The sequence below is a fragment of the Sciurus vulgaris genome (assembly GCF_902686455.1).
Source record: "Sciurus vulgaris genome assembly, chromosome: 15".
Lineage (NCBI taxonomy): Eukaryota > Metazoa > Chordata > Mammalia > Rodentia > Sciuridae > Sciurus > Sciurus vulgaris.
Genome location: NC_136476.1, coordinates 81,217,894 through 81,242,011, shown reverse-complemented (window position 1 = coordinate 81,242,011; position 24,118 = coordinate 81,217,894). Strand labels below are relative to the sequence as shown.

The 24,118-nt window shown below is 44.3% G+C and overlaps 1 protein-coding gene and 1 long non-coding RNA gene across 2 annotated transcripts in view; one reads left to right on the top strand and one right to left on the bottom strand.

The window, feature by feature from the left end:
* LOC306645775 overlaps positions 1 to 24,118 on the top strand; it is a 73,609-nt gene that overhangs the window by 43,876 nt on the left and 5,615 nt on the right. The window lies entirely within an intron of this gene.
* The window catches only part of GAPVD1 (GTPase activating protein and VPS9 domains 1), an 88,362-nt gene continuing 75,533 nt past the window's right edge, over positions 11,290 to 24,118 (bottom strand). The window contains 8 exon segments of the mRNA XM_079113857.1: positions 11,290 to 14,183; positions 15,486 to 15,683; positions 16,652 to 16,724; positions 19,297 to 19,510; positions 20,205 to 20,291; positions 20,294 to 20,391; positions 21,696 to 21,855; positions 22,180 to 22,289. Of these exon segments, the coding sequence (XP_078969983.1) occupies positions 14,043 to 14,183; positions 15,486 to 15,683; positions 16,652 to 16,724; positions 19,297 to 19,510; positions 20,205 to 20,291; positions 20,294 to 20,391; positions 21,696 to 21,855; positions 22,180 to 22,289 (1,081 nt within the window). The 3' untranslated portion in view covers positions 11,290 to 14,042.

Here is a 24,118-nt window from a genome sequence, read left to right as displayed (position 1 = left end):
GTACTTTGTTACCGACACCCTAGAAAACACAGGAGCTGGGTTGGGTGGGTCCTTTACCTTGCCGATTGGAAGACTGAAATCCCCAGACATGAATATTAGACATGAGAACAAAGCAGCAGGATTTATTAAAGAAATAGAAAGAAAGCAGAGCTCCCAGAGGGAAGGGCCCCATGCGGGGGTTGCCAATGGGTGTCTGTCGTCGAGGGGTTTGTGTGAGTCTGCAGAGTTAAGGGAGTTGGCCCCCAATCCAATCCTGGGTAAGGCCCTCAGTGCCCAGGTTCTTCACGCACCCTATGGTCCAATCAGGTTACCTAACTGGTGCCTTTTTGGAGGGAGTCTGAACACAAGGCAACAGATGTCTCACTATCATTTTTCTGCTTACACGGAAATTGGCCTGACCTTGATGAGGCTTGGCTTTTCTTGTCTGTAGTTTAAGGGGCCCAAGTTTTCTTTCTATTTTAACTCTTTTTCCTGCCTCACTAAGAGAGAAGGGGACTGGAAACCAGCATCCCTTGCCTAAGCCTAAGATAACCGTGGAAGGACTGTTCCAATGGTGTTTGTACCACCTGAGCACCACTTAGCTCCTCCCCTGCCTGCAGCCAAGCTGCCCTTCTGCTCTGGATAAGTGAATCCTGCTTCCTGCTTTCAGGCAGGGCCTGAACTCAGTACCCCAGAGCTCTTTCTCCAAGCCACAGGCCCTCTGCTGTGACAGTCACCACCCTTCTATGTCCAACCTGCTGCAGAGGCTGTATAGTCTCCCTTTGATGGGAATGGGAGAGACAGGATAATGAATCAGATCACCTTCCTGTGTTCACATATGAATACATGCCCCGGGGAACTCCACGTCATGCACAACCACAGCAAGGGACGTTATACTCCCTGTGTGTACGATGTCAAAATACATTCTGCTGTCATGTATGACTAAAAAGAACAAGCCAAAAAAGAAAGAAGAAGGAAGGAAGGAAGGAAGGAAGGAAGGAAGGAAGGAAGGAAGGAAGGAAGGAAGGAAGGAAGGAAGGAAGGAAGGAAGGAAGGAAGGAAATATTCTCCCTGCCTCAAGGGAGGGCCTCTATTGTGCTGGGAGCTCTCTGTGTGATTGGGACACTCCTCTCCAAGCAGAAGAGGCAGGTTGGGCTGAGGGGCTGCATTTTCTATGGTCCAAGCAACCTCACTCCAGGGAACTTTCTGGCCACAGGTGCAGGACTCACACACTCTGAGACTGACAACTGAGGGGCTCTTGTTCACAGGACCACTTCAGAGGAAGCCCCACCCAATAGATGCAGGGACCCGACTTGTAGCAGATAAGCACACCTGGGGGCCCCAGAGACACCCTGTGGGAACTGCCCCTCATGGAGGGTCCTGGCCCAGGCCCTCCTTGAAGAGGCCTCTTCTCTCATTCTCTCTGTCCCCGCCCCCCATTACCCCAGGGTCTCCTGGCCCAAAGTCTTTCTCTGTTAAACAAGTTCATTGTTCTGGAAGGCAGGTTGGTGGAGTGTCCTAGAGCTAGGAGTGTTCTGGAAGGGGACCCAGGTTAGTGGGAAATAGAGCATAAGGTCAGGAGGTTTGAGCTTGAAGGGTGTATGCATGTGTGTGTTATGTGGGCACCTGTGAGTGTGTGTGTGTGAGTGTGTATTGGACTAGAGCGACGGGGTGCTCTAAATTCAGCCAGGCCCACCCAGATGGCTCTCCACCCCCACACTCTGTGCCAGGTTTTCACTTAAACACTGTCCCACCCCCTTTCTCTCCCCAGTCACTACTGATCCCAATGATCCCAGCCTCTGCTCCGCCAATGGGAAGGGGTTTTCCAGCCCGGTGCTCACCAGCTTGTGACCAACTTCCAGGTAGAGTAAAGGATTAAATGGAAGGCGCAATAAGAAGTGAAACAATTAGAATTTCTGCCTCATTATCATGGTAATCTTATCAGTCGGATAATGAGGTATTAATGGAGATTTAATGTGCATCTCATAACAGAATCCCTTGGAGAAAACACACAGGGAAATTGCTGTAAATCCACTTAATGATGGAGAAGTCCCAAAACACCATATTCCAAAGGATGAAAAATGCAGGATGCAAATGAGAAAGAATCAAGGTCAATAACACCGCGGGGACGGGCCTAATGGCAGATTTGGAGATATATGTAATAAAAATTGCATGTTGCTTTTAAACCTCACCCTCTGTTGTTTTCAAATGTGCATTCCTAGTAATGAAACACAGAAGTTCAGCCAGAATGATTTGTATGTTTTAGAAACCGTAGGGGGGATGGAAACATGTCTGGAAACCCATCAGGCCCCCTGCGGGGAGCCATGGGAAATGGGGTGTTTTACCAAGAGTCCTCCAAGGGAAGGGGGGCAGAGAAGAGCCCTTGGTTGGTGGTGGAGAGGGAAACCAGTCCATCCAAGTTCAAGGTCATCTGGGAAATGCAGGGGAGGGAGGCAATGCATTCACTTCCTCTTTCCTGTGCCACTGGCTGGTCAGCTCAGGAAGGTAGACCCAGACATGAGTCCACGATAAAAGCTCCCATTGAGAGAATGCCTACTGTGAGCCAGGCACTGCCAAAAGGCCAAACGTGGATCATCTCACTTATCCCATCAGGGGCCCTGGGAAGCAGAAGCTATTAAGATTCCCACTTTTCAGATAAGAAACTAAGCTCAAAGAGATTAAGCAGCCTCAAGCTGCACATTGGCCTGAACTTCTCACCACTATGGTATTAGGTCGAGCCCTGTGAGATTTCCCATGTTTGACTGTTTGGGAGCCACGCAAAGGGAAATCCAAGTTAATATCTATTTCCCAGCTTGGACCCTTTCTAGATGTGGGAGCATCCAAGAGAAAAGGCAGAAAAGAGGGGCAGAAGCTGCATGCTTAGCCGAGGGTCACAGAATCGAAGGAGCTGCCAGGTCTGCAGCCTCACTGGGAGCAAGAGACCAGGGCCCTATGCTCTTGCCAAGGGACTCAGTGGAACTCAGTCAGTGGGGGCAGAATAAGCAGAAAGGAAGCCCCCAAACACTCATCCAATGATTTAAAAAAACACCATGTGAATCTAGAAATGTTGAGAAAACACTGACTGTTTGGATCTTGTCATTTATTGATGATCATAAATAACGTTGGGTCTCCCAGATGTTTCCCGAGACTGAAAGTAATGTCAGCCCTGCTTTTGGCTTATTTTAGGAGATGGGGAAGGAGAGTTCCCTGGGTGCCAAAGGCGGAGTGACCAACGGTCCTGGTTTGCCTGGGACTGTCAGGATTTAGTTCTGAATAACACCATCTCCAGGGAAAACCCTCAGTCCTGGGCAGACAGAGATGGTTGATTACCCTGCCCGAGAGCAGAGGCCTGGACTCCCAGGGTTGTAGTTAGGAGGAGACGCCAGGCTGTGTGCATCCAGTGCTGGGCAAGGACAGTAGATAAGCTAGCTCTGGCCATGTGTTGTCTGAACATGGGTTGTCTGCGTACTCTGACTTAGAGACAGCCTGTGAGTGTACAAGAACAGAGGAGAAGGTCAAAGAAGGAAACTTCACCATACAGTGACTGGCCGCGTTCTGGAACAGCCACAGGACACCAACACCTCCCTTATTCCTCTTGGGAATCCTGACAGCAAGGGCATCACCCAATTTACAGATAAGGGAGATGAAATGAGGACTGCCGATGGGCCTTGCCCAAAGACTCAAGCATCTGTGGACAGGAGAGGAACTGAAGAAGGATGGCAAGACCTTGCTTGAGGACAGGTGTGGCTCCCTAAGAAGGGGTCAGCCTGATCCTAGGGAAAGGCGGGAATCGGGCAGTGTTGCTGGGGTTTTGCAGCTGTGTTCCGTTTAATCACAGACTACAAATTGAATGAAGTTAAGACAGTGTTGCCTCTTTGAATTTCCCCCAGGCCCTGTTGAATGAATAAATAGGCATGATTTGTAATTAGCTTATCCATTGTGCGAATGCTTCGAGAGCACCTGAAGTGAGTTAAGCCAGCCCCCTGCAATCTCGTCGACGATATTAAATCGCTCTGCAAAACTTCCTTCCTGGTCCATGGTGCATGTGACCGAATGATCACATATTGTTCTGCAGTGGACATATTGAGAAAAATTGGGACTTTTCGGTCTGGAAAGATGAAGACACAGTGTCTTCATCTGTCCTGTCTCCCAGCGTGGGATTTGGATGAAGCGTGCACAATCGTTTTTATCAGCAGACGCTAGATAAGCCACAAGACAACCCCCCCATCGTCTCCCTCAAGCAGCCATTAAAATCCCTTAACCACGGGAGGAAGGGTGTCTGGTCATTAACACCACCTCACTGAGGAGTCCAAGCTGGGCTAGGGGTCCTCACCCATCTGGGCTGCCTTTCTTTTGTGCAAGCTGCTCTCTATTGCAATGGCTGCCTGATACTCACGGCTGCTGTTAGAGTCCACTAATTCTTGCCAAGCTAACGGATGTCCTGTATCATTTATCCTGTAATTGGGGCTGCTGATCAGTTTTGCCTAGTTTCTGTGCTAACCATGTGACCGCTGCTGCTGAAATTTCAAATCCTAATATTTCCCTGCTCGGGGCTGGTGGGAGGGCCCCTCGGCTCAGGTAGCCATTTCAATTGCCACCACGTTTTCCAGCAAAGGGGTTTCCATTCATCTTCATCATGGGTTCAATCTGTGCACAGAGAGGAGGCAGCCGCCCAGTGGGGCTGCTCTACCCAGTCACCTGGAGGCTTTCTCTCATCTGTCCCTCTGTTTTCACAGTCATATTGATATTCTACCTGCTGCTTTCTCCAGGGCCTGCAAGGGATCCCCAGCTACCAGACCCTCTCCGCCTGGGCCCTGGCGGGGAGTCCAGGTGACAGTAAGTTGCAACAAAGGAGGAGGAGAAGGTCACCCACCCCTTCTCCTTCTGAGTACGGTGGATCAGTCTGTCCTTGTTGTGGCCTTGACACTGGGATTGGACCTGCACTGGATTTGGGAAAGTAGGTCTTCCCCCCTTGAGGGAATAAAATCCAATCTGATTTGCTGATGTCCTCTGGGTACTACTCTCCATGCTGGGTGTTCGGCCCTGAACTCAAGGACTCACACACACAAGGAGAAGTGCACAGCAGGACTCGGACAATAGGGAACCATCATGGGCACCATCCTCCACAGTTTGAATAGCCCCTTCCCTGCCCCAGCTCCTAGGATCCTGCAAAGCCCTGTGAGGCTGGCTTTGTAGAAAGTAGACAAGAGTCCATCATAGCTACAAAATACAGAGCTGGGAATACTTAGGTCCAGATTCAGATCCTAGCTCTGCCATTTTTTTTTCTGTGAGACTTTGAATAAGCCACTTCATCTTTCTAAGTCTCAGTTTCCTCATCAGTAAAATGGGTCTTATATTGCTGGTCTTACTGGAAGAATATAAGTGTATCACTCAGCACTGCACCTGGCACTTGCAAAATAATGGTCTTGGAGCTCAGGTGGACTGTGACTAACAACACCGGCATTCTCCAGCAGCACCTCCCTGCAGAAAGGGAAGGTGGGTGCCTGGTTTCTCAGGACTGTGTCCAAAGAGGCTCTTTTAGAGAAGTCAGAGCTGTGCTGAGGCCCTGGCAATGCAGCAGGGCTTCTGCCTCACCTGGAATAATAACCTAGTCACTTGGTTGCTATAGAAAAGTTTATGTGATGGAATAATGACTATTTGCCAGGACCCAGGCTGGGCAAAGTGGAACCTGGTGTATTAGTGTATTTAAAGCCGGGAACCTAGGTGAGTTCTGGGGTCTGTCTAGAGTTGTCCTAGTGCAAGGCTGTGGGCTGATTCCATGTCCCAGAGCCTCCTCTCCCTCCTGGACATCCTGACTCTTTCCGGAGGCCCAAGGAGCCCTTTGCTCAGCTGCCTTTTCAGCCAATGGTTTGTACCTATCCTTGGCCACAAGATGTCACCCAAGGAACAGCAAAGTAGAGGCCTGCGATAAAACTGGCCAACCCAGAGATCAACCCAACAGCAGATTCAGGAAAGCACCTGTACAGGGCAGGTGGCACGCCAGGATGAGGTTAAATCTGAGGATTTCCCATGATCACGCACAGGACAGGACACTGGTTTGTAGATGCCACCCCAATTAATAAAAGGGATGAGAATGCCTATTTCCCCGGGTGGGAGGAAATAGGCCTCAGGCCTCAGTAGACTGCGGCATCCTCCTTGCGCCGAGTCTAGCCGGCTGGATGTAGACCTGAGAGGCAACAGGGTGTGGCATGGTGCCTGCCCCACGGGTTGGTCTCAGACTCCTTCCTCCAGGTTGTTCGTTCCCACGTGCTCCAGCAGGATCCACGCGTGGCAGCCCACCGGCGCCTGGACCCCAAAGGGGAGGAGGGCAGGAAGTCGCCCGCCCCACCACCCGCTGGGGTCCGCAGCAGGGGCCCGGACACGCCGCCACGCGCCGGGTTCCCCAGACCCGGGGGGCCCAGCGGCGGCCCAGGTGCCCATGACCTTCCAGGCTCCGGGCGCGGCCGAGGCTTCTCGCTGGCTGGGGACATGGCGTTCCGGTGCTGCCTCCACCGCGCTGGCTGGGCGTCGCCGACACGCGGTTGCGGGCAGAGGCGCCCGGGTCGGCCCACGCCCGGTGAGGGCAGCGGCTGTGGGCGTGTGAACTGCCCCGCCCCGGGCCGCCTGAAGGTACAGGAGGGAGAGTCCCCGTCTTGGCAGGGGCCGGATTTGGAAGGAAGAGGGGGGATCCGGCACTGAGGACCTCCTCCCGCTCCCCATCCATCCCCGTCAGCAAAGATCTGGGGACACCTGCCATTTGGAGACAGGAGAGCAGAGGCTCCAGGGGTATCACTGTCGTGTAGAGGGATGGGGTCGGGGGCCAGGAGGTCAGGCCTCAATGTCGGGGAAGGGGGTCATCTGGGGAATGTCCTCCAGGAAGGACCACTTGGGGCAGCGTGGGAGGCGGACTTATCAGAGGCATGGGCAAAGGCAAGGCCGCACTTTGGTTAAAGGTGACAGTTCTGAGAGGCTGGGGTGTGGTTGGAGGGGATGTGGGGAGCCTTATGCTGAAAAAGTAGGCTAGAACCCAAATAGAAAGATTTCAGGCAAAAGAGAAAATCTGATCAGACTTCATTTCTCAGGGCCACCTAGGAGGGGCCAGCGGGAGGAGCGTGGAAACCACAGGGGGCTGCTGCAGCCAAGGCAGGTGTGTACAGGTTTCCTCAGGAGGCTTGGGTGGGGCTAGCCGGCAGCCAAGAAGAGGCTGGAACAGGAGCCAGCGCTGAGGAGGGATGGGTAGGGACCTTCGGGATTGAAGTATCAAATCCAGAAGGGCAGGCATTCCCTGGTTCTTATTCATGACCATGGATCATAGTGAAACTTAAGCTCATAGCTGAATCTTTAATTAAAAATGGATTCTCTGAGTGACATCTCTGTGCACAGGTGCTGGTATTCCTGTGAGGCCAGAGCACAGCCAGTGCTGGCTGTCTTCAACCAGGTGCTGTTGGCACTTGTCTGAAGGGTGTTTTTTCCAGGATTTCCTGGCCTGAGGAGTCCAAGCACCCCTTATTCCTGGTGGCCTCTGGTGTTGTTGTACTTTTCGCCACACCCCTCAGTTAAGTGCCAGCACAGGAGTAATAGTGAAGATTTGATACAAAACTGGAGGACTGCAAGGGACCCTTGAAGCAACAGAGCCCAAATCAGGAAACACCCTTCCCAGAGGTTGTCACTTGCCTTAGGTCTGGTAAATGGCAGAGAACAGATGAGAACCGTCCTCCAGTTCCTGAGCCTGGCATACGCATGGTTCACTGGAAACCCTTGAATTTTCAGTCAATGGGCCTCTTCAGCTTTGTTGGCATGGTCCTGTCTTGCTGTGGAGGTTTGTGGGCATTGCTGGCTGCACTGTGCCCTCAGTACTTTCATGCCCCATCACCCATCCTTCCTGTATACTTGTCTCCTCTGGCCCGACTTACTTGCAGCTTCTACCCATCCCAAAAGCAGATGTGGCCTCACCTGTCACCATCACAGCCACAGAGAAGGAAAACAGGGTCACCAGAGGTCAAGATGTAATGTGGGTCAGAGGAAAGCAAATAAATCCACAAGTGGGAGTCCCCGTACTGACTGGGGAGCAGTAGGAGCGGGGAGCTGATGGCTATGATGTCCTCCTGCTTATAGCAGGGGCAGGCTGGCTGCACTGGGGGAAGCTAGAGGCTGTGCAACTGGTGCTGCTGTTAAACAGGGGACACAGGTTTCAAATGGACACAAAACACAATTGAAACAGACATTTTAAAAGCAGAGAGGAAAATGAGACAACAGATGAGGCAGAAATCTGGGTATGTCACCGACTACAATCCTCCAGAGAGGTATAGCAACTGAGGTTCAGGAGATAGCATTGCGTAACTCAGGGGATTATGAATAAAGAAAACACGGACTTAAGTATGTGAAAAGAACTATCTTTAAAGGTTAAATTGGACAGGCGACAGGCAAGCATCCTCATCCCTGAGAAGGGTCTTCCCCCATTCTTATCTATGTTCCCGGTGGGATGTGGAGCCAGGTGTTTGATTCTGCAATGGATCCCAAATGTTAGCATGAGTCAGCAGGGAGCGCTTACTAGGAATGCAGATTTCTGGGATCTTCCCCAGAAATTGATTCAGTGGTTATGGGACCACAGGCATGCAGTTCTATGAACATTCTCAGGTGGGTCATGCAGGTGGGCAGACAGTGGTCCTTACTTTATGAATGCTGGCTCTCCTGGGATTCTCAGACTCAGAATCGGAGTGCAAGAGTCACCTGGAGGACTTGTTTAAAGATTCCTGGTGTCATCCCCTGTGGAATCCAATATAAGCCAACAAGCATACCAGGAAAATCTTAACAGGAAGTCTGAGAGACAATGGTTTATGGTAGTTTCTTAGTGCACTGAAAAATGGACCAATTCCTGGGTCCCACCCCAAAATATCATAACTCATTTGGTCAGGGAGAGTCAGATCAGCTCCCTTGACTGAAGTAGCCAGGAATTATACATAAGCCACATCAGCAGCTATCTACTGACAGCCCTGGTTACAAAAGTTCTATCAAAACTACCGATTATGAGGGTAAGAAAAGCTGATGAGAAAATGTCCTATTAAAAAAAAAATCATATTGGATATTCTTCGTGAGAGTGTGAGATTTATGCTGTTATCCAGCAATATGCTGATTTCTAGACAGTTAACAGATATAAGATTACCATGGCTTCATGTTCATTGTCTACAGTAGATCCAGGGACTCAGAACTGAACTTATTCCATTTTAGCACAAAATGTGGAATATATTTTCTGTGTCCCTACCACCAGAGAGTTTCCAGCCAATATGGTGTTTGGTCAATGTTTTCCAAAGTATGAGGACTACACTTCACTCCCCTAAGTAGACGGGAAGTACTCACTGAGGCATAAGCTCTTCATGGAGTTCTTAGGCAGGGGGGACATTTACAGCTTGCACATGTGCTCTGGACCTGGGTTCTTTCCAGGGTCATCGTCAGGGCAGAGCAGCACTGCAGGCAGACAGGACTAGCTGGCTCAATGTCCTTTGGAGAAAAGCTAGAGAGCCACTTACCTAGAGAGAGGGTTGAGTGGACACACCTAACAAGACATGGGCAACACCAAGTTGGGAAGAAAAGTTGAATTTTACTTTCACGTCCTCCCACTCTCTTTAATACTGAATCAAGTGCATGAAAATGAACCCCGAAGTCAGCTTTCAAATGCTTCCTTCTAAATGAAGTGCAGTCCACATGGAGAAAGCACCTGCCCACCAGAGAGGAGCCTCAAGAGGAGCTTGCCTCTGCAAGCTGGGGCTCCTCACGAATGGTAACCATCCTCTGCTGAAAGGGTTGGCACAGGCTTCTATAAATATTGTGCATCACTTCCACATTCACAACTAAGGCTGAGGAATAGCTGCAAGTGTCAGAAGTGTGCAGAAAACAGCACCAGTGCTGCTGGGTCACCTGAATGCCTTCCTGTCCTACGTGGACAAGTACCCTCAGATGTTCAGATGAAAAGGACAAGTGTGAATCCATGGAGAACATCAATCATATTTGAAAAGCCAAGTAAATTTTCAGAAATGCTTCTGAATACAAAATAGATGATGGAAACATGAAGGCCAGTGAATGAAACTGCTCTCCCTTTTAATCAGTTTTACAGATTGACGCCATACAGCAGTAATCACATTGGGAGACAGGACGGGCTTCCTGTTCATATACAAGATAGTGCAAGCTCATGAACCGAGGCTTCAAGGTGTTACCAGTTTCGAGAGAGGAGGCAGTACAAAGCTTTTTAGTACAGGGGAAGCACAGGAGGAAATGGGAGACAAGACGGTTACCTTGGCAGAGACGAGTTAAAGTGAGAGGCCCATGCTGCTCGGCCTTCCTCTATGCTGAGCACTAGCGGTGGCTCCCGCTGCTCCACAGGGACTCCGCAGCTCAACCACAGCCCTCCTGCTGCAGCAGATCTACCTTCGTTTCTCCGAGTGTTCTCATGAGTAATAGCTATTCCTGGGCATCCTGCTTCTTGGTAACCTACATTCTAACACACATCAAGTAATTACTAATCTGGCAAAGCTTCTGAGCATTTTGGCATTCAGAGCATCTCAAATACCCCACCACTGTTAATCCACTTACTAAAAATGCTTTGAGTTTCAAGAAGATGGTTTCTGACCCCCACTCCCCCATTATAACAATTACATATAGACTCAACTCACTAGACTTAAAAAGAACTAAAAGGAGGGAAAACAGATTTTTCTTCAAAGAAACAAAGCAGGGGTAGAAGGGCAGAAGGCAATCCAGACTACACTGCTGAGGACGCTACCTGTGCTACATTTCTATCACATCTACGCAATCCACTAAAGCTATTCCTTTGAACAAGCATGTTCCTGCCTTCCCTCTCTTCACACCCAGTGACATCAGAGAAGACAGTTTCAAGGCTCACACATTTAAAACATCTAGGTGACCATTACTTGGCCCAAACTGGAATTTTTACAGTAAGCAATAGGAAGCTGGTGCTTCGGTTTGGCAACTGTCAAGTACTGTTTCTTGCAGCAAGAACCCAGCTCCATACTGCTTGGGCTGGGTTTTCGTTGTCTTGCTTATGCACCTTACGAACATGTATATGTAAAATCCACTTTAAACACAGCTTCCAGGACATAACAGAAAAAGAAAACCATGCATCACATCTATTTTCAATCCCCCAGAAATCCTAATACTCTTACTGCTGTGATTTACCTATCTGTATAAAAAGACTTTCCTAAGCAGGTTTTTATAAAGAAAAAACAAAGAAACCATTACTATGGCTGCGATTTTACTAAGGTGGAAAGAGAAAACAAAATGTTCACTAGATTTTCTTAAAAAAAAAAAAAAAAAAAAAAAACTTTATATGGAAAGACTATGTTCAATCTGTATTTCTTACTTCCAGAAACAAAATATTAATACAAAATGATTTTTCTTTTCCTTAAGAAAATCCTACAAGACTGCAGTGGGCTGAGCTACTGCCTCCTCATAGAATGTGCATTAATTCTGTAAGTTCTGTGTAAAAACTATGTTCCCAAGGGTAATTTTGTACCTTTGCACTAATTCTTCATGTAAAACAAGTATTGGAAGGAAGTGTAGTTAAACCCTTGAAGAACAACAGTTCCTCTTTCCTCCCCAAAATGTAATAGTTACTTTCCTGTCTCACATACTACCACTGTTGTACTGAGAATGACTGACTGCTAAATTCAGAAATCAATACTTTAAGAAATAGTATCATGAAACCAGATCAGTGATGATTAATGCTGTAGTCCTGATAGGGACTCGAGGGGGAGCTTAGCTGCCCCTGGAATGACTGTCATGCTTCTCCGCCAGCTTCTGAATCAGAGGTTCTACCTCACCAATGCTTGAGCACTGCAGAACCCCAATTCTTGCTGCAGTGTAGCCCAACACCCCAAATCCACAACCTTCTCTTCCACAGAAAAGAGCCCTGGTGCAATATCCACATCTTCATATTTATTTCCACAGTGATAACATGGAATATATTTAGCTACCATAGTAGAGGAAAAAAAATCTTTCACTGATTTATGAGTTAAGTCCCATAACAATGACTTCCAACTCTTCAAAGTCTTCAGTTGACTTAACATTTACTCAATCAAATGCTGAAGTAAATGGACCCCCACCTAGGTCTCAGAAGTCACATCATACTGTTTGTCTTACAATGTTCTTATGACAGGATGTGACTTCTAATACTCCGGCAGGGTTGACAGTGAGTGACAGCCCAAGAAGCACATGACTTTGTACATGTATTTTTTTTTTTTTTTTTTTTTCTTTTGCAGTGTTGGAGATTGGAACCAGGGTCTTAACACACATTAGGCAGGTACTGTGCCACTGAGCCACAACACCAGCCCCCAAATTCACCTGTTATTTTGTGTGTGGTGCTGGTATTTGACACAGGGCCCGAGCATGCCAGGCAAGCATTCTACCACTGAGTGACTTCCCAGCCCTGTATGTGCATTCTTAACCTAACATTCAAAAGGACATTTTTCTAGTACTAATTTAATTTTGATCTTTCCCTAAAAGACAGAAACCCACATCCCACACTCCTATGTAACTTATTATTTGGATGTTTTAAAATAAATGAGTGAGAAGTAGAGGCATGAAAAAAATCCAGCTTCTTTTGGCATTAGGAGATACGAGATCTCAGGAAGGGAGTGGACAGATTCCATATCCACCTGCTGAAGGCTGGTTGTCACAGTTCCCTTTAAAAAATGCCTAGAATTGCTGCCAGCAATGAGGGACTCAATGGGACTGCATTTGTTATAAAAGAAGCTACATGTGTTTAGAAAACATACAAAGCGGAACCAGTTGGTGATGGCCTATGTACAAGACTTGTGCTTGAAGCTTTGGTGTACCTCCTGGACCAGTTGCTCAGACACCAAAGCCCATTCCTGATTAATTATTAATACACAATTCAAACCAAACTACTGAAACACATTACTTTTTTTCAGTACATGTAGGGAAATAAAGGCACAGAAACCTGCCAAAATAGATTTTTTTCCATAAGAATAGTATGGTTGATTAAAATAGTTTATCACTAGTAAAACTTGTATCACTCAAGCAGACAATACAAATTAGTTTTAAAAAAAATGACATTCACTGAATTCCTGGTCTGTGCATTCAATGTGAATAATCATCAAAAATATATTACAATTAAAGGTTTGTAAGGAGCTCTGTATGGGGTTTCTACAGCATACTTAATATTTCAGATAAGAAGTACCACATTAAAGCCTTAGATGTCTACTGTTCCTTTTTATGTCACAAAAGGTAACTAAAGAGTCTGTCTCCTAGGAGTGCAGGTTCACGTGCTTCCATGGTGAGCTGTGCCTACATGACCTCCTTAGGGATTTCTAGACTCTTCATCAAACTCTACACCTAGAGTTCAACAACCTGTATTACATTTTAATAAATATTTCTGTGTTTTTTTGCTTTTAAGCTCAGCTTAAATTTTGTCAAGGAAACCATTTCACAAGAGGGTATGTCACAACCTACTATCAGCAATATTCCTTGTTTATTAGAATCTGAAGATGTCCATATTACATCAAATATAAATATATATTATATTTACATTTCCTTCTTAGCTTTTCAACTTAGGGTGAGTGTATTTATAGATAATGCCACAAATGCACCCTATTATAACCCTCAGTGCAGCTGGTATTTTCCTTCCATTAGATGCAAATAAGACAGCATCTTAAAAGAGGTGTATTGTTCTTTTTAAAACAACAGGAAAGAATGCAGTATCCATGAACGGAGGTCTAGGAATTCCTTAAGAGATTCTGCTCTTTTTTTAATATTTCAAAATACCTGAAAAATGTGGTCCCTTTTTGCAGTACTATTCTCTACCTGGGGACAAGAAAATTAAATATGCAACTCAGAAAGGAAAAGAGCCCAAAGAAAAGAGAACCTGCTTGTTAGCTCATTAATCTGTTTTAGTAAAGATCTGTTTTAAAATGTCTGAATGCTGTACAATATTATACAAAAACAATCTTCAGCCTTCAAAGCAGCTGCTACATTTTCTTAGAGATCTGTTTGCCTGACTAACAGTCTGCTGCCATGGTGGGCCTTTGTCTTGGTCACTTTCGGTCATCAATGGTTTTAATGAATTCCACTGCTGCTGTGAACTGCATCCACCAATAGGACTCTTCTCCAGACAGACAGCTGGCATAGAAGCTGCTGATGTACTGCACAGTGGACAGCAGACAGGGTGGGTTTGCCTAGAGAAGTAAAAAGTGAACAAGTCAGTTACTCAGATGCTAAGCTCTGCCCAAGTCAACCTTACCATGTATTCTTTAAACGTTCTTTTGTGAAAGAAATACCAGTCCTTTTGAAAATAAACCCTAAATTGCTTTTTGGAAGTAATCTGTAAGCTACTATGAGTAGCAACAGTATACTAGAAAGGCCATATATTGCCTGGCTGAACTACCCAGAGCCATCCTAGGCTAGGTAGGTGGTCTGGGTAAGTCACCTAACCTTGCTAGCCTCTCAGGTGGCTGAACTAATCTCCATAATCTTCTTCAACAGTCCAGGATCCCAGAAGGTTAGATAAGGAAATAAATGCTATATGCTAACTGATTATATCTGGTTAGTAAGTCCAGATAGAATCAGCTGAGAGAAAAAAAGAAGCTAAAAAAGGTAATTTACCCCCTGTAGCCAAGAATGGACACAGAACATCTCCTTTGTTCACCTTCTTTCACATGGACAGGACTGGACACACACTGTTAAAGGGTTAAGAGGACAAACTGAGCCCCCTTCTTTAAAATCAGTTTAAAATGGCTCTACAGATGGACTAGCCAGATCACACACAGAAGAGAGAATAGCAAAGGCCAGGAGAAGCTGCACCTTCCTGTGCGCACGGTTTCTGACTCTTGAACCAAAAGTTTCAGTTGCACAAAATATCACCAACAATAAAAATTAGTAAGATATACGTCAGACATACTTTAGACATTAACAGCTAGGAAGTGCTGACACTCAGTGATGTCACTTGGAATTGTATGCACCCAAACTGCATGGTCACACACAAAATGTTCAAATTAAGATTTTTAAGTGAACTTTAATTTCAGAGTCGAAGAAAGACAAAAGAAGTCAATACTTTTTAAAATAATGAAGTACAATTATAAAATAAGAGGCTCAAAAAAGAGAGAGATGACTGGTAAATCTGGTGGTCTATTTAACAAGCATTATAAAGAATTCTATGTGAAAGAAAGTAGCAAAAGTACAATAAAAAGAACCTGCTCTCTTTCGCTCAAGGATGACATGTTAAGCCCCAACCAAGAAATATAGGCACTGCTTCAGAAGCTGAAAATGTTAACCTAGGAACTGATCCTCTCGTGCTTTCTTCTGGAAAATCATAACTTCTGAACAGAACAAATCTTGACATTAGACACTTTCTTTCTGGGTAACACAGGACTTGAGATGGAGAAAAGGGGAGGTCTCTACCACCACACCACATTAAGCCCTGTGCCACCATACGCAGGATGCCACCTAAACTCTTTAGCTGCTAGTAGTAAGAGACCCACCTTTATCAATACAAACACCAACACAGGAACAAAGTCATCTGCTCCAGGGACAGAGTCCTCATTGGCCAAGCTCAGGAGGTTCATAATTGTAGAGCACATTCTCAGGATGCACTGCACTTTGTCCCGGGGGGTTTTATAAGCACTTATTGTTCTGATTTCTGATTGTGCAGATGGCCACGGTGCCTCCCGAAGATAAACCTAAATGAGAGCACCAATAATAACAGACCCTAAATACACTGGTAGTGATCTACTGGAGTGACCATGGCAACCTCCAAGCCAGGGTAGGGGACAGGGATTGGGAAGTGGCTAAGGTGGCTGCTTTTCCCTTTCATCCGTAAAACTGAACTGCAGGTCCTTCTTCCACCCAAGATTACAGTTTACTTTTCAAACATTTAATGAATATACTTTGCATTTTAAAATAGATCAACCCAGACATACATTAAGAGAAAGGGTACACAATAACATAGAACCAAGAATTCATAAAATTGCAATGATTCTTCTTAAATAGCTAGAAAAGGACTTCTGTATATTTAGTAGCACAAACAAGCTACTAAAAGAAGATAATTTAAGAATTAATATATACTTTTCTTACAGTGGTTCTTGAAATAAGATCCAAAAAACAAAGATAATTAAAAACTTCATGCCAACTAATGTTTAATTAGTGGAGAATTTAATAAAAACAATCAGAACTAGCTCAAATAGCTGAAATTTTCCAGATTTCTTATTTTGCAAGGTAAAAATGCTAGTAGTATCACTAACTAAAAGGTTTATCTGAGATCATGCCAGATTTAATTACTTCTTTTGGAACAAAGTTTCTCACCCTCTTTGGAGTGCCACCAGCCCATTCTTCAAATGGGATGGCTGTGTGGAAACCAGACTGAAGAACACCCAGGAAGGCAGGGCTGGGGACAGAAGCCAGTGGCTCTAGGGAGGCACTCTCCTGAAGGCTCTTCCTCCTCTCCTCTACTGAGGTCCCTTTCCATGCCAGGGAAATTTACCCCCCGCCTCCCCGAAGAACCTTCAGGAACATGACAGAGTGAAGAACATCTAGTGCAAATGGTGCTTTCTATTTTATCACACTCCAGTTCCCTGACAGTAGTAACATGCTTGTGACACACCATGCAGCTTAGTTAGCATGTAACCCATGGTACATAAACCCATATTACCTCTGGGATCTGAAGAGCTCTGTGATTTGCAGTCACTACTTTAGACAATCTCTGGATATGTTCATGAAGAACCCTGAAAACCACCCCAAATACAAATGTAAATATACATTTCAGAAAATAAGGTACTCGAAGTCATAGTTAATTTTTTTTCAAAACACTTAAAATACTTTAGACTTATTTCTAGATGCAGATTACAATTACAGTTGAGACTCTCATGGCCACAGGTTTTCTTTCTCATCAGAAAAGGTTCAGATTTAGGATCTGCTTAGAAATGCCAAATGAGGAGCCAGAGTTGTGGCTCAGGGGTAGACTGCCTGCCTGGCACGTGTGAGGCCCTGGGTTCAATTCTTAGCACCACATACAAATAAATAAATAAATAAAATGAAGGTTAAAAAAAAATTAAAAAAAAGAAATGCCAAATGAGCTGTGAGAATGCAGATAGGGTAAGGAATCCTCCTTTTCTGGACCAGGACAGCTTTCCAAGGAACAAAGGAGAGAAGCCCTTAGCTTGGACACACTGTTTAGTAAAGGAGAGGAAAAAGGAGAAAGTAAGAGGGATCAAGAACCAGAAACCAAAGATCAGGCTTTCAGATAGAGAAGGGACACTTCCATTCACCAACCCCTCATATAAAGACAGGATTAAAAGGTACAGGATTTGCCTCAGTAGTAGAGCTAGAATAGTTTCCTGGCTTCCAGTGTTTGGAAAAGTCCAGACACTGTTTATTCTCTACACTCTTTAAAACCTGCAGAAATGCCATGGCGAAGTGGGTAGGAATAGTCTGCTTCACAGTTGCTCTCTGCAGTAAATCTAACTTCAATATTCCCATTCCTTATCCCATGCCTAATGCCAGAAATTGGTGCTCTGGAGAGAGAAAAGGCCTGGAGTAGGCAAAGAGTCTCTGAGACTATGAACACACAAGAGGCAAGCTGAAAAAACTCTAAGTGATTTCACAGGAATATGAATTCTCTCAAATTTATGTGCAACCTCTTAAAATTTCTGTAGGCCTAGAGTTGTAGCTCAATGGTAGAGTGTTTGCCTAGCATGCATGAGGCCCTGGGTTGCATCCCACAAAAAAAAAAAGAAAAGAAAAATCTTGTATAAACCATTAACAACCTTTCTCTGAGATCCTCCTGCACAGACCCCTGTTAGTCACTGGGTACAGAAAGCCACTGTTGGTGCTGGAAAGCATGGAGATAACTGTAACAGGTTTAGGGCAAAAACAGGATTGCAGAACAGTACTCAGAAAAACAAAAAAGAAGAATAATGAAAATGCTAACTCCTCCATACTCTCAATCCCCAAAATATCCAATGTCACTATTCCAGATTTTTTTCTTTTTTGGGGGGTGTTGGGGGGTACTTTTGTTGAGACCAGGGTCTTACTAAGTTGCTCTGGGCCTTGTTAGTTCCTACAGTTGGCTCTGAACTTACAATCCTCCTGCCTCAGCCTCCGGAGACATTGGGATTACAGTTGTGCGCCACCACGACCACCTAGGATTCTTCTTATTTAATATTTTTGCAGTGGTAGGGAACAAACTCAGGGCTTTTTGCATTCTACCACTTAACCACATCCCTAGCCCTCAGGATTACTTTTTAAAACAATTCACACACACCATACAATTCCAGATATTTGTTGACAGTCAAACATGTAATTGTTCATTCCTAATAGATACATAATGAGCACGTATGAGAAGCCAAGCACTGTGCTTGATGCAGTGACATCATAGCATTATTTCATGCTCTCATGGAGGGGACAATCCAGTAGGAGAGAGAACATTTATCAAATGATTACACAAACCAGTAATCAAGAACAGGAGAAAATTTCATTCCCCAGAGACATTTGGCAATGTCTACAGATATTTTTGGTTGTCCTAACTGGCTGGGCATTACTGCACCTGGGGTGCAGAGGCCAGGAATGCCGCCAAACACCTTACCATCTACAGGACAGCCTGGTTGTCAAAAAGAAATGCCGACCTCAAATGTCAGTAGAGCTGGGATGAGAAACCTTGACTCAAACAAATGACAAATGACAACCATGCAAGTGTTAAAGAGGGATACTAGGCCTGAGAGAGTCCTAAGGGGATTTAAGCTAGTCAGAAAAAGTTTCCCAAGGAAATGATGCTTGAGGTGAGATCTGAATTATAAATAAGATTTAGTCACTCAGAGACAGCAGGGAAGAACATTTGAGGGAGGATACAAAGCTGTGCCTTGGATATGATATACCAACTCATATCCCTGCCAGCCTGATGACCTACCTGAAAACTGGGTATTTATTATTATCATTTATTTATTTTTGGTGGTGCTAGGGATTGAACACAGGGCCTTGCATGCTAGACAAGTACACTACCAATGAATTATATCCCCAGTTCTTTCTAAATTTTCACTTTGAGACAAGGCCTTGCTAAGCTATCCTGGCTGGCCTCAAATTTGTGATCCTCCTACGTGTCCCCTGAGCAGCTGGGATTACAGGTATATACCTCCATGCCCTGCTTATCATTCTTTCGAACTGTGTAACTCTGATGGGTAAAAATTGTAACTGAGACATTTCCTTTACTATCAGATACTAAACCACAGGTAAAGCGTATGTAAAATATGGGGCTACCTGATACATGTATCCAATGCAAACACTCAACACAGAAGTACTCACTGGTCACGAAGGATATCCCCATCCTGATTAGGGTAGAAGGCGAGCTTGAAAATGCGATTCATCACACTTCTTTCAATGGCCAACTGAGCATCCTGAAGTTGTTCTTCACTTGCATTTTGCCATATGACATCCTGGGCCATTGCACCATAAAGGAACTGTAGGAAATCTTCTACCTGAGCAGTTTTATCATCCGCTGCTGTGAGTTTCTGAAAATCTCCAATGCAAAAACAATAATTTTTAAAATACACCATATGAATCATCTTAGAAGGGGAATTATAGAACTCCCCCATTTTTCTGTTTAATCTTCCCTCAATCCAAAGTATTAAATGGAAAATTCTAGAAATAAACAATTCATAAATTCTGAAGTGCATGCTGTCACTTAGTAGGCATCTCAGTTATAGGTATAGCAAGCATATAGAGTTCAGTACCAGACAGAGTTTCGGGCATCCACTGAGGGGTCTTGGAACATACCCCTTGCAGATAAGGGGGGACTAATGTATTGAAATCATTTTAATTGTTAGTGATGCAGATACTTAAAGCCTAAAGGTTCTAGACATGGTTTATTTTAGAAGAATATGCAGTCAAGTCATTAAACCAGGAAAAAGTATGAAATACATATTTAAGTGCCAAGGAGCTTGTTAAAAAATATGTTATTTGTAAAAATGAGAAAAATTGTGCGGATCCAAAATTTTCCCAAGTTCCTCAATTTCAATCCAGGAAAAAAGCATTTTAGAGATTTGACATCAAAAGTGTAATTATTAAGAATCCACAAATAACGATATTTAAGGAACTGGACTAAGGCATGTAGGTACTTACACAAGCTAGCAAAGCAAAAGTAAAACAAATTTTCCCAGTCTTCACAATAGTCAATGGCTAAAGATGTGCTTCATCTAAGAGTATTTAGTTACCTTGAATGAATTCCCTGATCTTCTTTTCTTTGCTCTCAAGTAGTAACCTCACACAGACAGTAGTAAAATACCGATTGGCTACCTCTTGTCCCGTAAAACCCTTTGCAAGAGCCTCTCCAGGTGAGCCTGAGTGGTCTGCAGTCCTTGTCGACAGCGAGTGAGGTAAGCAATATATGGGGCTCTTTTCCTAAAAGGAAAAATGCTTTGCAGGACATCAGATATATATGATACACACTTTTTTAAAGACTATGAGTTCTAATTTTTAAAAAAATTATCTCATAAACTTTGGTTTTACAAATTGGCATGTCAGGCTGCAGACAAATGTCCTGGGGAATATTCGTGTGTTTCCTGAGCTAGCAGCAAGGATCGTGCATGTCTGTGATGAACATTATCTTTTGGACTGAATGTTTAGCTCCCTAACTCACTGAATGTTACAAAGTCTCTTCGAACACTGGGTCTATTTTATACTGAAGCACAATCTCTCCACTAGTAGGATCTCCTACTTAACAGGAATTGGACAGTTATAGAAAACTAAAAATAAGCTGGGCATGGTGGCACATACTTGTAATCCCAGCTTACCTAGGAAGCTGAGGTAGGAGGATTGCAAGTTTGAGGCGAGTCTCAGCAACACAGAGAGATCCTGTCTCAAGATAAAAATTAAAAGACAGCTGAAGCCAGGTGCGGTGGTGCACACCTATAATCCCAGGGGCTCAGGAGGCTGAGGCATCAGGATGGAAGTTCAAAGCCAGCCTCAGCAAAAATCGAGGCACTAAGCAACTCAATGAGACCCTGTCTCTAAATAAAATACAAAATAGGGCTGGGGATGTGGCTCTGTGGCTCAGTGGTCAAGTCCCCTGAGTTCAATCCCTAGTACAAAAAACAAAACAGAACAAACAAACAAACAAAAAAACCAGTTGGAGATACAAGCCCAGAGGTAGAATATTTCTGAGTTCAATCCCCAACTTCCCCCCACAAAAAAGAAGATGGTGATGGCTAAAAATAACAACAAAATAGAAGCTATACAAACTAGGAAGTTAAATACTCCCCACCAGCTATTTCTTTATGGTATCAATGTAGAGATCGTCCACTAAGACACAAGGCTTCTGCATCTCAGTTACACTCTTCCTCATAACCATGAGCTAGCAGTCAAAAAAAGTCTACTACTCCTTTAGTCCAGTGAAGTAGTATTTCCTAACATCCCTAAAAAGGAAAGTAATAACCTAGTTATCCTGGCCTCACCTCTTTACCTGCTTTTGTGCACAGCTGACATAAACTGCACTTCTCTATTAGGAAAAGCTGCTCATTTGTAACTACATTTCTGGAGTGTGTAGCTTAGCAATCTATATCCAGGTAAACACAGTCATGTACTTGGTAGTAGGCCTAGATTCACAGTGGTAGTAGGCCTAGATTCATTTGTGAAACAAGAACTGAAAAGAAAACATTTGCAGCTGAGAAGGTCTGTTCTCAAGTTGAATAGGCTGGGTATGTTACCTGTAGTCCTCAGCAATGGATGCCAGCAGTTTCCTACAAGTCCTATTATCAAAACGGCATACACAGCGCATTGTTTCTTGAAGTTGAGCCATTAAGTTCTTATCTTGTAAATTAATCGCTTCAGCTATCTGAACTTTTAAGAAGCATACAATTTCATTGTCTAAATGAAAAAATAAGAATTTCATTACTATGGAGAATGTCCATGGGCTTATTATATAAGCTGAGTATAATATTCCCCAGCACTTGGAACCTCAATTCTACTATACCATATCATCAAAACTAAACAGTACTGCCACTCCTATTTAGAAAAAAAAAAAAAAAATTGATAAACCATCAGTAATCAAAGTGCCCTTAAGTGACATGAAAATATATGTGTTAAGTTGAACCATGGAATATCAATACAGCTGAAGAGTGGAATACTGGCAATTTCATTTGGTTCAAGCTATAAATATAGGAAAAACTAAACTATATGACAGTAACTTGCCTTCTGGATCTGTATGGTCTGGTAATCCGTTCCTTGTGGAATGGGTTAGCACTGGGAAGGCAACAGAGTCCGCGGAGCAAAGAGCAAGCCTCAGTTTCTTTTTCGCATCTCTGAAGAATGAGTAGAGAACATATTAATTGCCCAGATGGTCACTTCTCTTTTTGTGCTGGGGATCAAACCCAGGCTGGGTACATGCTAAGCATGTTATCTACCACTGAGCTACATCCTCAGTCAGTACAGATCACTTTTTATAAATATTTACTGTATGAATAAATATGCTACTTCAGGATTCAAATATTTTAAATTATTTTTAAAATATGGTTTTCAACTTATGGACATCTCACTTAAAAGAACTGACTTCTAGTTACCTGAGGAATGAGGTTATAAATGTGTACTGGGCAAGGACCACTCTGTAGGTCACCTGAATCAGTCCAACCAATCCCTTCTGACCTTCCATCATGTGCTGAGTTCTACAAAAGGCACTTAGGAGAACGAGAAGGCATATGTGACAGAGAGGTCACCAGTCCACCCCAGTACCCATACAAGAACGACTTCGATTGCGTCTCTTGAAAAATTCTGGTCCTGCCATGAGACAAGCTTGCCACTGACAGGAAACCCTTTCTATTGCTCTATTCCTTGGAGGTGTTTGTACTGGATTCCCTTTCACTTCCAATTGCTGAACTGCCTACCTCCACCAGGTGACTATGCTGTCCTCAGCTAGGGTCTGCCCTCCACAGCAATGCAGCTGTCCCTAATGGGAGAACCACAGAGGCTCTCTTATTTGCTAGTGCCTGTGGCCTTTTCTTGTTCTGTGGAGCACAGATCAGAATGTCTTCAGAACCGCCTATCTAAATAAAGGAGTTTGAACACCTTAGAGAAAGGCCAGAGAGTGTGCCTCCTCTGCAGGATGATACCTGTCCACTTCATTACTAGCTCTGAGTCTTTCTCTATTGGATTTCTTCCTATAAAATGAGAAATTTAGATATCAAGATGATGTAATATTTACCTACTTGGCCAAAAATATTATAAAGTACTAATGGTAAAGTCACCTAATGAGTTTAAGAAAGTAAGTCATACTGGAAGGTAATTTAATCTGCACTGCTCCTAATTTTATTGCAGAAAAAAATATGAAAGATTTTAAAAATATTCTTTTTATGGGGGGTAACCACAGATTGAACCCAGGGGCACTTAACCACTGAGCCACATTCCCAGTCCTTTTTATTTTTTTATTTTGGAGACGGCGTCTCACTAAATTGCTGAGGCTGGCTTTGAATTTGTGATCCTCTTGCCTCAGCCTCCTGAGCCACTGGGATTACGCTGCACACAGCATCAAATTTTATTTACAAGTTTTTTTTTTATATAAATATAATAATATGCTACTTACAGTTTCCTTAAAATAACTGGGAGGAGGTTAAATATGGAATAATACTGGTCATATGTTAGTAACCATTGCATCTGGGAAACAGATACATCATTGTATGTATCTGAAAATTTCTAGAATAAAAATTTAAGCCAAGTGCAATGGCAATCCCAGCTACTCAGGAGAATAAGGCAGGAGGATCACAGGTTCAAGGCCAGCCTCAGCAACTTACTAAGAACCTGTCTCAAAATAACACTTTAAGGGCTCAGGATGTAGCTCAGTGAATAAAGCATCCCAGAGTTTAAACCCCAGTACCAAAATTTTTAAAAAGAAAAGTTAAAACAGAGGGGGCAGGGGAAGAGAAAGAGAAAGAGAGAGAGAGAGAGAGAGAGAGAGAGAGAGAGAGAGAGAGAAGAGGGAACTTTGTAAGTACACAAGAGATAACCAGTGCTTTAAAGTTGAGGTTCCCTGTCTAAGGAAATCAAGGATCCATATCAAACAAAGGACTCTGAAGTCATTTTCTTTCTCAAGCCCTGTTAGAAAGGGAGGCCTGGGCTGGGGTTGTGGCTCAGTGGTAGA